Source organism: Miniopterus natalensis, chromosome 18, assembly GCF_054644295.1.
Source record: "Miniopterus natalensis isolate mMinNat1 chromosome 18, mMinNat1.hap1, whole genome shotgun sequence".
Lineage (NCBI taxonomy): Eukaryota > Metazoa > Chordata > Mammalia > Chiroptera > Miniopteridae > Miniopterus > Miniopterus natalensis.
The window spans coordinates 33,026,099-33,039,351 of record NC_142098.1 but is presented as its reverse complement, the minus strand read 5'-3'; the positions used below and the strand labels follow the sequence as shown (position 1 = coordinate 33,039,351).

At 56.5% G+C, this 13,253-nt stretch overlaps 1 protein-coding gene across 1 annotated transcript in view; it reads left to right on the top strand.

The window, feature by feature from the left end:
* Nucleotides 1-11,535, top strand: part of ADGRG1 (adhesion G protein-coupled receptor G1) — a 33,747-nt gene extending 22,212 nt beyond the window's left edge. Inside the window, exons 2-15 of the mRNA XM_016206522.2 lie at nucleotides 926-1,005; nucleotides 1,272-1,370; nucleotides 1,898-2,320; nucleotides 3,777-3,915; nucleotides 4,495-4,642; nucleotides 5,180-5,308; nucleotides 5,640-5,756; nucleotides 5,981-6,026; nucleotides 6,277-6,380; nucleotides 7,119-7,237; nucleotides 7,453-7,721; nucleotides 8,470-8,578; nucleotides 9,278-9,546; nucleotides 10,092-11,535. Coding sequence (XP_016062008.2) covers nucleotides 975-1,005; nucleotides 1,272-1,370; nucleotides 1,898-2,320; nucleotides 3,777-3,915; nucleotides 4,495-4,642; nucleotides 5,180-5,308; nucleotides 5,640-5,756; nucleotides 5,981-6,026; nucleotides 6,277-6,380; nucleotides 7,119-7,237; nucleotides 7,453-7,721; nucleotides 8,470-8,578; nucleotides 9,278-9,546; nucleotides 10,092-10,222 — 2,133 coding nt within the window. The 5' untranslated portion in view covers nucleotides 926-974 and the 3' untranslated portion in view covers nucleotides 10,223-11,535. The remainder of the gene's footprint in view (nucleotides 1-925; nucleotides 1,006-1,271; nucleotides 1,371-1,897; nucleotides 2,321-3,776; nucleotides 3,916-4,494; nucleotides 4,643-5,179; nucleotides 5,309-5,639; nucleotides 5,757-5,980; nucleotides 6,027-6,276; nucleotides 6,381-7,118; nucleotides 7,238-7,452; nucleotides 7,722-8,469; nucleotides 8,579-9,277; nucleotides 9,547-10,091) is intronic.
* Nucleotides 11,536-13,253: the final 1,718 nt, after the last annotated feature.

Sequence of the window (13,253 nt, the reverse complement as noted above, 5' to 3'; positions counted from 1 at the left end):
GGAAAAGCTCCTGGCCTCTGGAGTAAGTCATTTAACCCCTTGGACCTCACTATGGCCCACTTCACAGGGTTGGAGCGAAGATTAACATAGGTAACAGGGCCCTGGCCAGTGTGACTCAGTGGTTGGAGCATCGGCCTGTGCACCGAAGGGTCTTGGGTTCAGTTCCCCGTGAAGGGCATGTACCTGGGTTACTGGTTTGATCCCTACCCCAATCAGGGCTTTTGCAGGAGGCAACCAATTGATGTGTCTCTCTCACTTTGATGTTTCTCTCTCGTTCTCTCTCTCTTTCTCCTCCCTCCCTCTGTCTCTAAAGATCGATGGAAAAAATATCCTAGGGTGAAGATTAACAACAACAACAATATATATATAAATACACACACACACACACACACATATAGGTTTGAGGGTGGGATGGATCAGCACAGGCTGGCAGGTAGTAGATGCTCAGCTAATAGAGGCCATAGTGGGTCAGAAGTGCCCCCTGTAAGTCAGGGTGTAGGTAGAGGTGAGTGTAGCTGGGCCATCCCCAACTCGAGCCATAAGGTTGAGTGTCTACCCTTCAGGTTGGGATGTCCCACCTGGGTTCCAGTTGCCTGGAGCCCTGGAAAAGGGCTCTCCCTGATGGTCATGATGGGAAGCACCTTTCCCCTCCGACCCCTGTAGAGGGCGCCATGGGCACGCTGGTTCTTCACTCTTTTCCTTCCCTTGTTCACCCACCCAGCCCTGGCCCAGCAACCTCCTGGGCCCTGTCCACAGAGATGGATTAGGGAGGAGCTCCCTGGCTGGCTGAGGAGGGGCCGCCAGCAGAGGGAGCTGAGGATGGCTCCCTGAAGCTGGTGTCCTCTGAGCTGGGTCTCAGGGATGGTGATGGTGAGGTGCCTGGGGGAGAACTCTGAGAGCCCCCTTTTTCCTGTGTCTCCTCCAGGTTGTTCCAGGTGGTGCTGTGGAGCCTTCCCCATCAGTTTCTAGCTGAGATGACCCTACCACTGCTGGGGCCAGCGGGAGGTACCATTATTGGCCCCATTTTCGGTGACTTATCCAGGGTCCTGTGGCAAGCAAGAGGCGGAGCCAGGCCTTGAACTTGGCCCGGCTCTGGACAGCCATAGCCTCTTGTTGCTCAGTTTCAGGCCGGTCTGGGGTGGTCCACGGACTGTTTCCACACTTGCCTCCCCTCCTTACATCCCACATGCTACACTGTCCTCCCCCTCTGCAGGGCTGGCCCGGCCACCCTGTGGGCCAGGCCCCTGGCTAACACCTCTGGTGTTTTTCAGGCGGTGACTTCTCAGGGGGACTTCTGAGGAGGAAGATGGCTGCCCAAATGCTGGTGCAGACAGTGCCACTCCTGCTGAGTCTGCTCCTCCTGGTTCAAGGTAGGCTTTTCCGGGACGGTTGTGACTTGCATTAAAATGCCCCCATGTGTAGCACAAATCCCAGTACATCTACTAAGCCCTTTGGGCAGGCACAGGCCTGCAGACGCAGCTTAGCAAGTGGATGATACCTGGGAGAAAAGAGAAAGGTACTCCTCTGTGGCAGACGAGGTTGCCCAGTGTACAGCTTGGGGCGGGAACATGGGCTGGGCTTCGGCCCCACTCGCTTCTGGAGCCGGAGCATCTGTGTGCAGCATCCACTTGCACAGCTCCCTAGAGCAGGCCCGGCCTCATCAAAGGCCCTATTGCCATTTTCAAGTATTTTGTCTTTGAAATTATTATGAATTTTGAGTTTACTCTTTTCATATTTTGAAACCAGTAAGTTTTCAACAGGGATGGCACAATTTTTGTAGATCCTTTGAGGTATAGGCCTTGGGAGTGTGTGTGGGCCCCAGGCGCTGGGCTCCTGTGTTCTGGGCCCAGGGCCTGGCCCCTGCCCTGAGTCCCATCTGTGGCCTCTGCCTCCTCAGGTGCCCGTGATGGGGGCCAAAGGGAAGACTTTCGCTTCTGCGGCCAGAGGAACCAGACGCAGAGGAGCAGCCTCCGTTATGAGCCATGGACACAGCTGCGCATCTCCATCGAGAACTCCGAGGGGGCCCTCACCATCCATGCCCCCTTCCCCGCAGTTTCCTCGGCTTCCCAAGTCTTCCCTGAGCCCAGGGGCCTCTACCATTTCTGCCTCTCCTGGAACCGCCACGCTGGGAAATTGCACCTTCTTTACGGCAAGAAAGACTTCTTGCTGAGTGACCAAGCCTCTGGCCTCCTGTGCTTCGGGAACCAGGAGGAGATCCTGGCCCAGGGCCCCCCGATGTTCGCCACCTCTGTCAGATCCTGGTGGAGCCCCCAGAACACCAGCTTGCCCAGTGCTGCTGGCTTCACCTTCTCCTTCCACAGTAAGCCAAGCAGGAGCAGCTTGGGCAAAGGCCCTGAGACAGGGAAGAAGAGCACAAGGCAGGCTTGAGAGTGGACAGGGTCTGAAGGTTGGCTTGTGGAGCTTGGGCTTTGTTCACAGGCAGTGGGGAGCCATTGAAGGTGTGTGAGGAGGGGGAGAGTGTGATCCAAGGTGTGTGCTTCAGGAGGTTTGTGGGAGGGTAGGAGTGAGGGTGGAGGGGGAAAAGTCCCATCCAGAGGCTATAGGAAAGGTCCAGGTGAAGGAAGGTGGTGGGAACAGAGCGAATGAAAAGAAGGGACTGGCTGTCAAGATCCAGAGGGAAAATTCAGCTTCATCAGCAACATTATAGAGTGTTTGTCCCCATTTCATAGAGGGCGAAACTGAGGCACAGAGAGGCACAAAGTTGTACAGTTAGTAAGTGAGGAAGCCAAGATGGGAACCCAGCAGCTGATTGGCTTGAGGGTGGGTGGAGAAAGCAGTGAGACTGACTCTGAGGGGTGGAGACTGCATGTGCCACCTGGGGTGTGACAGGTGTGATGTGGCCCCATCTCCCATTAAGTGCTGGATGGAGTCAGGGAGGAGAGGGTAGCCAGAGGAGCTGGAGGCCTTATTGGGCAGGGTCTAGGATTTACCTGATTCTGTTCCTTCCAGGCAGTTCTGGTTTGGGTTGGGGGTTCCTGGGAATAGGGGGTGGGGGGCACAGTACTTGGAAGATATTAGCAGCTCCAGGCCATGAAAATGCTGGGGGTGGCAGGAGTGAGCTGGCTTCTGGCCCAGGTGCTGTCCAGTGCAGCAGATGGGGCCAGGTAGTCAATGGGGTACCTAACCACCAGGCTGGGATTCTGCCCCCTCCTGGGAGGGTGTAGGACAGTCAGGCCCAGCTGTAAATCAGCATCCTGAAGAACAGATCTTGCCTGGTTTTATCTGGCCTATAGAGAGGCTTTTTAAAAATATGAGCCACAGGTTTCGAATCACCTAAAAATTAGGCTTTCTCCTTATAAATTCAGATGAGGCCACCCAGGGCCTACCTTCCTTGATGGCACAGGGCATGCCCTCCACCCCCAACATATTCCCAGCTCCATCTACCTACCTCATCTTAGGCCCATCTGACCACTAGAAACACCAAAGTCTGCAGCACTGGGGTGCAGTGTACCCAAGTGGAGGGCCTGGAACCTAGGGTCAGGGAGGCTGGGGGTATGCAGTCCCCAGAACCACCAAGAAGGGCACCTGGGTGGTTGTGTCCCATGTCACCTTGCTGGGGCTGCAGTTGCTGGAGGTTCCTGTCTCGCTGGCCTCATCTCTGAGTGACTTTGGGGAACCCACCCCACCTGGTGGAGCCTGAGTTTCCTCTTCCATAAAGTGGGACTGAATCTTTCAGAGTCGTGGGAGGGTTGAGAGGATCATGAGTGTAGCATGGACCTCCGCCATAGCCTCAGGTGGGTCTGCCTGTCCCCCAGATCCTCCCCAGAAGGCCTCCCACAATGCCTCGGTGGACATATGTGAGCTGAAACGGGACCTCCAGCTGCTCAGCCAGCTTCTGAAGACTCCTCATAAGAACTCAAGGAGGCCCTCGTCCACCCCGAGCCTCGCCAGCCAGTGAGTGTGGCCCTCAGCGTGGGGCGGTTGGGGAGGGGCATCCCCTGGACCTGGACTTGGACCTGGGCAGGCCAGGGACCTGGGGTAGGAGGCCGGGGTGGAGATGTCCCCTGGGGCTGGACCATTCCCATCTTCCCGTCTCCTCCTGGAGGAGCCTGGACACAGCCTGCAGGCCAAGCCCCAGCCCTGAGTCGGTGCAGACAGGTATCACTCCCGCTGTCCCAGGACAGTATGCGGACCCCCTCCCCAGCAGGAAAGGAGAAATGATGGGCCCATTTACAGCCTGCAGCCCAGAGATGGCAGGGCTGCTCCATGGCTGCAGAGTGGCTGGGGCCAGGCAGAACCGGACCAGGATAGCTCCCACCCCACCCTCTCCTTTCCTGTTTGCCGGGATGTTCCCTCTTCCCCTCTCCTTCCCGCAAGCCATTGTCTGTCCCACACTCGTCAGGCTGTTTTTCTCTCCTGACCCTCTTTCCCCTCTCTCCATGGGTCTCTTTCCTTTGTATCTCCCTTTGGCTCCCTGCTTGCTGGCCCGGATCCTCTCCCCAGTAGTCACCCACCCTCTCTCCCCCCTGCCAGGCAGCTGCAGAGCCTGGAGTCGAAGCTGACCTCCCTGAGGTTCACAGGGGACACGGTGTCCTTTGAGGAGGATCAGGTCAACGCCACAGTGTGGAAGCTCCAGCCCACAGCCGGCCTCCAGGACCTGCACATCCACTCCAGGCAGGAGGTCAGGGCTCGGGATTTGGCAGGCCAGGGCAGGAAGCAGGTGTGGAGGCCTTGAGCACGCCCCTGCCGGCCTCCGGGGGCCAGATGTGTGCTGATGCGGCAGGAGCCAGGCTCAAGGAATATCCTCAGTCAGGGGCTACCCTGTGGCACTGAGGACCCTTGCTGGCACAGTGAGGGGGGGACAGAGAGGGTCTGCTCCCTGCTCCTGTGGCACCCCTATGTCAACAGAAGCCTAACCCCAAAATGCCTGTGCATGCACCCCAGTCTTGAGATGGCCTCTCGAATGGGCCTGGTGAGCTGGGAGCCACCCACATCCTACCACACCAGGATGCTATAGGCAGAGTTGGCGTCTGAAGCCTACTAATGCTGGTGCCAGACAAAGGAGGGGGTGAGAAGGGCTGGTGTGAGTCAGGTATGCGTCCTGAAGGAGGTGTGCGTAGAGATAGCAGCATCCAGGAAGGTGTGTGTGGGGGAAGAGGGGTGGAGGGTGTCCGGGGGTCCATCTCTGGCTGAGCCCTAAGGGCGCTCTGGTCTACAGGAGGAGCAGAGTGAGATCCTGGAGTACTCAGTGTTGCTGCCCCGCGTGCTCTTCCAGACCAAAGGCCGGAGGAAGGAGTCTGCCAAGAGACTCCTCCTGGTGGACTTCAGCAGTCAAGCCCTATTCCAGGTACGGGGCCCTCATCTGCTGCCCTCCCCTGGGAGAAGCAGCAACTGTCTGACAGAAAGATGGAAGGAAGGCATGGAGCCCAGCCCCCTCCTCCAGGAGTCAGAGCCTTTCCTTGTGAAGTCAGAAATTGGACTGCAACATGCAAACCTCCCCGGGGAAGGTCTAAATGGCGTTGTTCTCACTATAGTGTAAATGACCACATGTGCAATAATTGTTTTCAGAGGGAGACCCGGCATGGCAGAGACAGGAGCCTAGAGAGCCTAGGGGACTTCTGGGTCTTTCTTTTCAGCCCTAAGTCCCCTCCCTACTCTCTCCCCACCCAAATATCTAGGACAAGAATTTTAGCCAAGTCTTGGGTGAGAAGGTCTTGGGCATTGTTGTGCCGAACACCAAAGTAGCCAACCTCTCAGAGCCCGTGGTACTCACGTTCCAGCACCAGCCGCAGCCGGTGAGTGTGAGCAAAACAACCAAGGAGAGGAAGGGCTCCCTTTGGCTGGGTTTTCCTCTCCTCCTCCTCTCTTCAGAATCATTGGTCTTTAACAAGATGATTGACTGGCTGAGGGCACCAGCCAGTGGGGTCCAGTGGGGTGGTGGCCTGACACCAACTTCCTCAGTCTGGCCCATGAAGGGGTGGACTGTAATGGGATCCACTCTCCCTTCTTGTCCCTACAGAAGAACGTGACTCTACAGTGTGTCTTCTGGGTCGGAGACCCGGCATGTGAGTGTGGAGGGTCCTCTGCATTGGGCACATATCTGGAGGAGAAAGCAGTCTTGGCTGGTAGGGGACATAGGATCAATCAGGGAGGGCTTCCTGGAGAAAGATGGGCTTTGAAGAGGGCGTGATAGCTGACGAGGGATCTGCCAGGTGGAACAAAGGCTCAGAAGAGTGATACATTCATGCATTAGGGGGCACAGTGAGGCCCTGGGGGACCGGGCTTGATCAGAGCACCACACTGTCCCTTCCTCAGTGAGTACCCCAGGGAGCTGGAGCAGTGCGGGGTGCGAGACCATCAGGAAAGAGACGCAGACGTCCTGCCTTTGCAACCACCTGACCTACTTTGCAGTTCTGATGGTGAGTGGTCGCCCTCCTGCCCTGCAGCCCTACAACAGTCAGCCCCTTCTCAGACAGTGTGTCATCCATTCCTCACAACGACCCCGAGGTAGCTCCTGTTGTCCCATCTTATAGATAATAAAATTGCGGCTCAGAGATGTTAAGCAATTTACCCAAGGCCACAGCTAATAAGTAAAGGAGCTGGTCTCTACAGCCCTTGCTGCTTATTGCCAACTTTTGGAGCATGATAAAAATGCAGATTCCTGGCCCTAACCTAGAATTCTGAATCCACAGGGCTGGGGTGGGGCCAGGGAGTATATTTCTAATGAGTCTTCCAGGGGGGTACTGAGGCCCCGTGTGGAGACCCTTGAGGTGGGTGTCAGTGTCCCTGAGATCTCAGAAGCTTGGTGTCCAAGGTCCTTGTCCCCAGAATCTTAGGACCCAGTGTCTGAGGGACCACAGTGGCCTTCAGCGCTTCCTGGGGGTGGGTACTTTCTCTCTCACAGAGAACACACTCTTGTGTTGAATGTTGTAGAAAACGAATTAGTGCCAGGACAGGAGAGGGTTATCTGGTGAGGGCTCCTGGCCTTTGGAGAACGTGGTGAAACCTATAGACCTGCCTCCAGAAAAATGCACTCATGGGACAGCAGTCAGCTCAGTCTGGGGAGGTGGCTCATAGACTCCCAAGGCCCACCCAGGGACCACAGGCTCATCCAGAGGGGACACTGAGGCCAGCCCTGACCTGTCTTGTGGACCCAGGTGGCCTCCTTGGAAGTGGACGCCGTGCACAAGCACTACCTGACCCTCCTCTCCTATGTGGGCTGTGTCATCTCTGCCCTGGCCTGCGTCCTCACCATTGCCGCCTATCTCTGCTCCAGGTAGGACCTGAGAGGGAGTGGGTAGAGGGGAGGGAGACCCTCCATCCCAAGCCCCCAGCCTGGGACCCCACCACCATGGAGACCTGCCCTGGAGATGTGTGTGTGTGTGTGTGTGTAGCCTGGGAAGGCTGCCTGGAGGAGGAGGAGTGGGTAATACCCCTTCCCATGCTGGTCACAGGGCAACCCTTCCCCCTTGTCCCCCCCACCCCCTGCAGGAGGAACACTCGAGATTATACCATCAAAGTGCACATGAACCTGCTGCTGGCCGTCTTCCTGCTGGATGTGAGCTTCCTGCTCAGCGAGCCGGTGGCCCTGACAGGCTCTGAGGATGGCTGCCGTGCCAGCGCCATCTTCCTACACTTCTCCCTGCTCGCCTGCCTCTCTTGGATGGGCCTCGAGGGCTACAACCTCTACCGACTGGTGGTCGAGGTCTTCGGCACCTATGTCCCTGGCTACCTGCTCAAGCTGAGCGTTGTGGGCTGGGGTAAGTTGGAGGAGGGTGCCGATGGGCCCCCAGGCTGCCTCGGCGTCTGGCCAAACACAGGCGCCTCCCTGTGCGTCTCCACCCACCCCCTCACTGCTTCCTCGCTGTTGCCTGCACCCCTACCCCCATCCTCGGGGCTTCTTTTTCAATAAGTTTTTATTGATTTTAGACAGAGAGGAAGGGAGAGGGAGAGAGAGAGAGAAACATTGATGAGAGAGAAACATCATCAGTCGGGTGCCTCCTGCGCTCTCCCTACTGGGGATCGAGCTGCAACCTGGGCATGTGCCCTGAGGGGAAATCAAACCGGCAACCTCTTGGCACGTGGGTCGACACTCAACTACTGAGTGACACCAGCTGGGCTCAGGGGTTCTTTACCTTGGCTGGGTCAAGACCCAGTGCAGACATCCCCTGGGGGCAGAACTCTGGACTTCCCTTTGAGCTGTCCTCCACCCCACCAGTGTCCGGTTTGCTCTTCCCATTTTCTTTGTGACATCTAGCCCCCAGTGAGGACCTGCAGGCCCTTTCACCCAGGAGCCCCTGGGATGGTGAGGGGGCAGGGGTAAGGTCAGGAAAGATGGGCTTTCTCTATGGAAAACCCAAACTGGAGTGGAGAAGCAGAGGGAACGAGCTTGGAAGACCTACCCCAGATGGGACTGGTTGGGCTCTGGGAGCACAGGCCTGAGAGAAGGCAGGGGAGGGGTGAGCTTCACAGGGTGGGAGATGGAGCTTCATGCTTTGCTGTCCACAGGCTTCCCCACCTTCCTGGTGACACTGGTGGCACTGGTGGACATTAACAACTATGGCTCCATCATCCTATCTGTGCACAGGACTCCAGAGAGTGTCATCTATCCTTCCATGTGAGTGGCTGTGTGTGGTGGGGGTAGGAATTTGGGCCTTGAGGTGCTTCACTTTTGTCCCATCTATACTATTACTTGCTTAATATTTTCCTTGAAATTGTCTAACTTGTTAATTTAAATATATGTATTTTAAAATACATTTTTACTGATTTCAGAGAGAGGACGGGAGAGGGAGAGAGAGAAACATCAATGATGAGAGTCATTGATCAGCTGCCTCCTGCACGCCGCCTACTGGGGATCAACCCCGCAACCCAGACATGTGCCCTGACCAGGAATCGAACCGTGACCTCCAGGCTCATGGGTCAATGCTCAACTACTGAGCGATGCTGGCTGGGCAATTTAAATATATTTTAAAAAATTATTATATCAAATACAAGTAGGAAACAAGCATCACTGTCCGAAACAGTGAGTAGTCATAAAAATAAACACAGGAGCAAGGAAACCCTGGTACTAAATGCTGGCTGAAGGCTCTGAACCGGAGGCTGGCTCATGGTTGAAAAGGGAGACTAGCAACGTTAGAGGCATTAAAAACACGTTAGCACCAAACAGAGCCTTTCCTTTGACTACAGAGATTGAGAAGAGGGTGAGTCTTTCACCCTATGAGCCGATGGTGGTTGCAGCGGTGCCCCTGTAGCTCGCTGTGCCCGCCCAGCCATGCGCTGAGCCGCCACCCTCTGAGCCCTCACGCCTGGCCCACAGGTGCTGGATCCGGGACTCCCTGGTCAGCCACATCACCAACCTGGGCCTCTTCAGCCTGGTGTTTCTGTTCAACGCCGCCATGCTGGGCACAATGGTGGTGCAGATCCTGCGGCTGCGTCCGCACACCCCGAAGTGGCCCCACGTGCTGACGCTGCTGGGCCTCAGCCTGGTCCTCGGCCTGCCCTGGGCCTTGGTCTTCTTCTCCTTTGCTTCCGGCACCTTCCAGCTTGTTGTCCTCTATTTCTTCAGCATCATCACCTCCTTCCAAGGTAGGCATGGAGAAGACCCTACCCTTGGCCTGGGTGGGTTGCCCATATGTGGAGCACAGGGCAGGGGAGAGATGACCCGGGCAATCTGAAGGGCCTTCTCTGGGCCTAAGTTTTCCCATTCACAAGATGGGGGCATCCAGGCCACAGTCAACAGTGTTTATTGAGCACCTATTATAATATAGTATAATTATTTGGAGAAGAGCAATGATTAAGCACATGGGCTCCAGAGCCCAACCACTGCTGTTTGACTCCTGGCTCAGCCGAGTCCCCTTACTGTCCTGGGCCTCAATTTCCTCATTTGTAACACAAAATATATTGAATGGGCCTGATCTCGTAGGAACATCAAGAGAACGAAGTGAGGTGGCACATAGTGAATTGCACAGGGCCTGGCACATCAGAGGTGACCCCTGGGTCACATCGGTGCCAGTAGCCTGTGTCCTGAAGGGAGCAGGGGGCAGATCTGAGTCAAGGCGACTCTGGGAGAAAGAAGTCGGGGAGGGGGCTGCTGAGCCAGGCGCTGAGCCCCATGTCCCCCGTGCCCACAGGCCTCCTCATCTTCCTCTGGTACTGGTCCATGCGGCTGCAGGCGCAGGGCGGGCCCTCGCCTCTGAAGAGCAGCTCGGACAGCTCCAGGCTCCCCATCAACACGGGCAGCACCTCGTCCAGCTGCATCTAGGTCGCCAGCCACCCCGTGTGAGGAAGCAGCAGTGCGGCCTCTCCTCACCACAGCCTGCGGCCCCCGCAGCTGGGCCTGGCCACCGGCAGGCTAGCCAGAGACTTGAGGAGGCCCGAGGACCTCAGAGGGTGGGAGCTGTCACCACGGCGGCCGGACTCCCAGGCTGGGCCTTCTGAATTGGCCCGCGGACCACTGGACCCTCAGGTTCACTCTCAAGGGGCTCAGGAGTGGGACCATCCTCCTAGCCGTTTAAGCTGGAGCTGAAGGCGACTTAACTCGCCTGCCCTGGGCTCAGCCCCCGTGGCTGGGGGTTGGGAAGCGCAGGCCCCAGAGTCAGGTCATGGACCTTGGAGGCCTGGCAACATCTTTGGCCCTGTACCCCTACCTAGGACAGAAATGTGCCATAGCTATTCTGTTTCTGGTGACCACCAGGAGGGTACTTTGCAGCCCCTGTCATTTTAACCCAAGGGTGGCACCCAGGGCAAAAGGGGTTGGGGCCAAGCTTCAGACCTCTAGGGGAGGAGGGCCTCCCCTCACGCCAGCACACAGCAGCAGCTGCCCTGCCTCTGAGCTCAGGGCTTCTTCTCCATCAGCCTCCCCAGCCCACTCTCTCCCTGCTCCTGTCTTCCAGTCGCAGCCCGGGGTCCCCAATTCTATTGGTGTATTTTGGGTCATGGTTACCAAGAGCTGCCTGGTGCCTACTGTAAACCTTTATCTCCTGCGCGGGCCTTGCCAGCCCCTGACTCAGGCTTAGTATATATGTTCTGGGCTGGGTCCATTTGTCCAGCTGGGCCTCTACCTAAGCTGCACACCCCGTTCACCACTGCCAAGCCCATACCTCTCAGGAGACCTCTGCCTCTCCCAAAGCCCTCTGGTGGCAAGAACTGCGGAGTGTAGCAGACTAAATTTGGTTCCACCCCAGCGCTCTGAAGACTGAGACGTTATCTCCCCTGGTGACACTGGCCTGGAGCCCTTCACAGTTAATTCTGCTGGACACAGATGGCCATACCTGGTCACTCCCCTTGCGAGCTCTCAGTCTAGTGTGTGAGGCATGCACGAGACAAGAGCTCCTGGAGCTACAGACATGGGGTCAGGGGAGTCATCCTCCTGGCTGGGAATCCAAGAAGACTTCCTGGAAGAGGCAGCATTTGATCTGGATCTCAGCCTTAAAGAGGAGGAGGATTTTCTTTTTGATTACTAATTCATTTGTCTTTGATGTTAAAAATAAGTACATGTTCATTGTAGAGAATTTGGAAACTGTAGAAGAGTGTGAAAAAGAAAATAAAAATCAGCTGTTGTCATCACCTAACAAATCAATGTAAACATTTTGGAGGATTGCCTCCTAAGTTTTCTTCTCTGCTTCTGGTAAGAGTCACTGATTGGGAAACATGAATGAGAGAAGAGGAATGTGTGTGAAAAAAAATCTACTGCAGGAAACTTTATCAGGACAAGGGGGAAGATAAATGGCAACTTGGTTGGGGAGCGGTAGGGTCTGTGGTGAACTGGAAATGACAAACCCACACGGAGGGAGCAGCTGCTACTCATCTCCAGCCAGTCATTGCATTGCAAGGATGAGAGTTCGTGTAGCCAGACCACCTGCCCTTTATGAGAAATGAGGAATCCAGATTGTGGTGATGTCAAATCCTTTGATTTTAAAAATTTGGCCAATCCAAAAAAATTCACTGGCCCAAGAAATCACATTTGAGGAGAGTAGGCCTAGCTCTGTAAGCTGGAGGGGGATACTGGTGACACGCACCTTCTGGGAGAGTTGCCCTTTACCTTCTGATCTCAAAGCGGCGGTGGAACCATGCCAAGCCTCCCTGGGGCCACCAGATTTGGGGACTAAGTGGCTAGCCCCTCCCTTCCTTCATGCCACACCCCATGTGTGTTGCTGCCCTGACTTCCTGCCTGGGCCCCCGTGACTGGCTGGGCCATGATGACAACGATTTCACAGTACTGATAATCATAAAACGATCATGACGATAATGGCCATGCAAACTAACTGGAGCAATTCCACAGGCACCATCTCCTGAGTTCTCCACATGCCTCTGAGAGGCTCAGAGTAAGGGCCAGCTGGGGAAAGCTCCTCCAGCTGGGGAAAGCTCCTCCAGCCTGGGAAAGCTCCTCCAGCCAGGGAAAGCTCCTCCAGCCAGGGAGAGCTCCTCCAGCCTGGGAGAGCTCCTCCAGCCAGGGAGAGCTCCTCCAGCCTGGGAAAGCTCCTCCAGCCTGGGAAAGCTCCTCCAGCCAGGGAAAGCTCCTCCAGCCTGGGAAAGCTCCTCCAGCCTGGGAAAGCTCCTCCAGCCTGGGAAAGCTCCTCCAGCCAGGAAGTGGCCAGGGCAGACGTCAGCCAGGCCTGGCCAATCCCCAGAGCCAGTGCTCTTGTCCCTGCCCCCTCCCATCCAGCCTCTCCTGTTACCCAGCCTGGTGGGAAAGGGCCAGGGTCCCTGGGCCAGCTCTTTCTCTTCTCCTAGGCCCCTGGCAGGCGTGGATTTGAGCCTGGCCTTGTTCAAACCAGAGGCGTGAGCAAGAGAGCATGAATGCCATCCGTGTCTCCCTCCTCACTGCTGCCCCCAGGCTGTGTGCCCAGCGTGTTATGGGTCTCCTCAAACTCTGACCCAGTCCTGGGAGACAGCCCACTGCTCTATGCTTTACAGAGGAGGAAACAGAGGCTCACAGAGGCCCCCAGCTTGTAAGAGGAAGGCCTGAGCTAGGTGTGCCTGACTCCAAAGCCTGTGTTCATCACCACGCCCCAGGGGTCTGCTCCTGGGAGAGGCCTCTGTGGCCACTGGACCCCAGCCCCACTGCACCCTCCCAGGCAGGGCCTGGAGCTGCGTCCCTGGGTGGGCTCAGTAGCTCCTGCCGAGTCTGTCTCCCTCTGCAGGTGGTCGCAGAATAGGGTGAGACTGGGAGCACAGCCCAGTTCCCCACACCTTTCACAACCCAACCGATGGCGCCATGGAGCAGGAAGAGTTACAAAGAGGCCACAGGAAGCTCTGAAGCTGCAGCGGAGGGTGGGGGCAGAAGGGCTGTG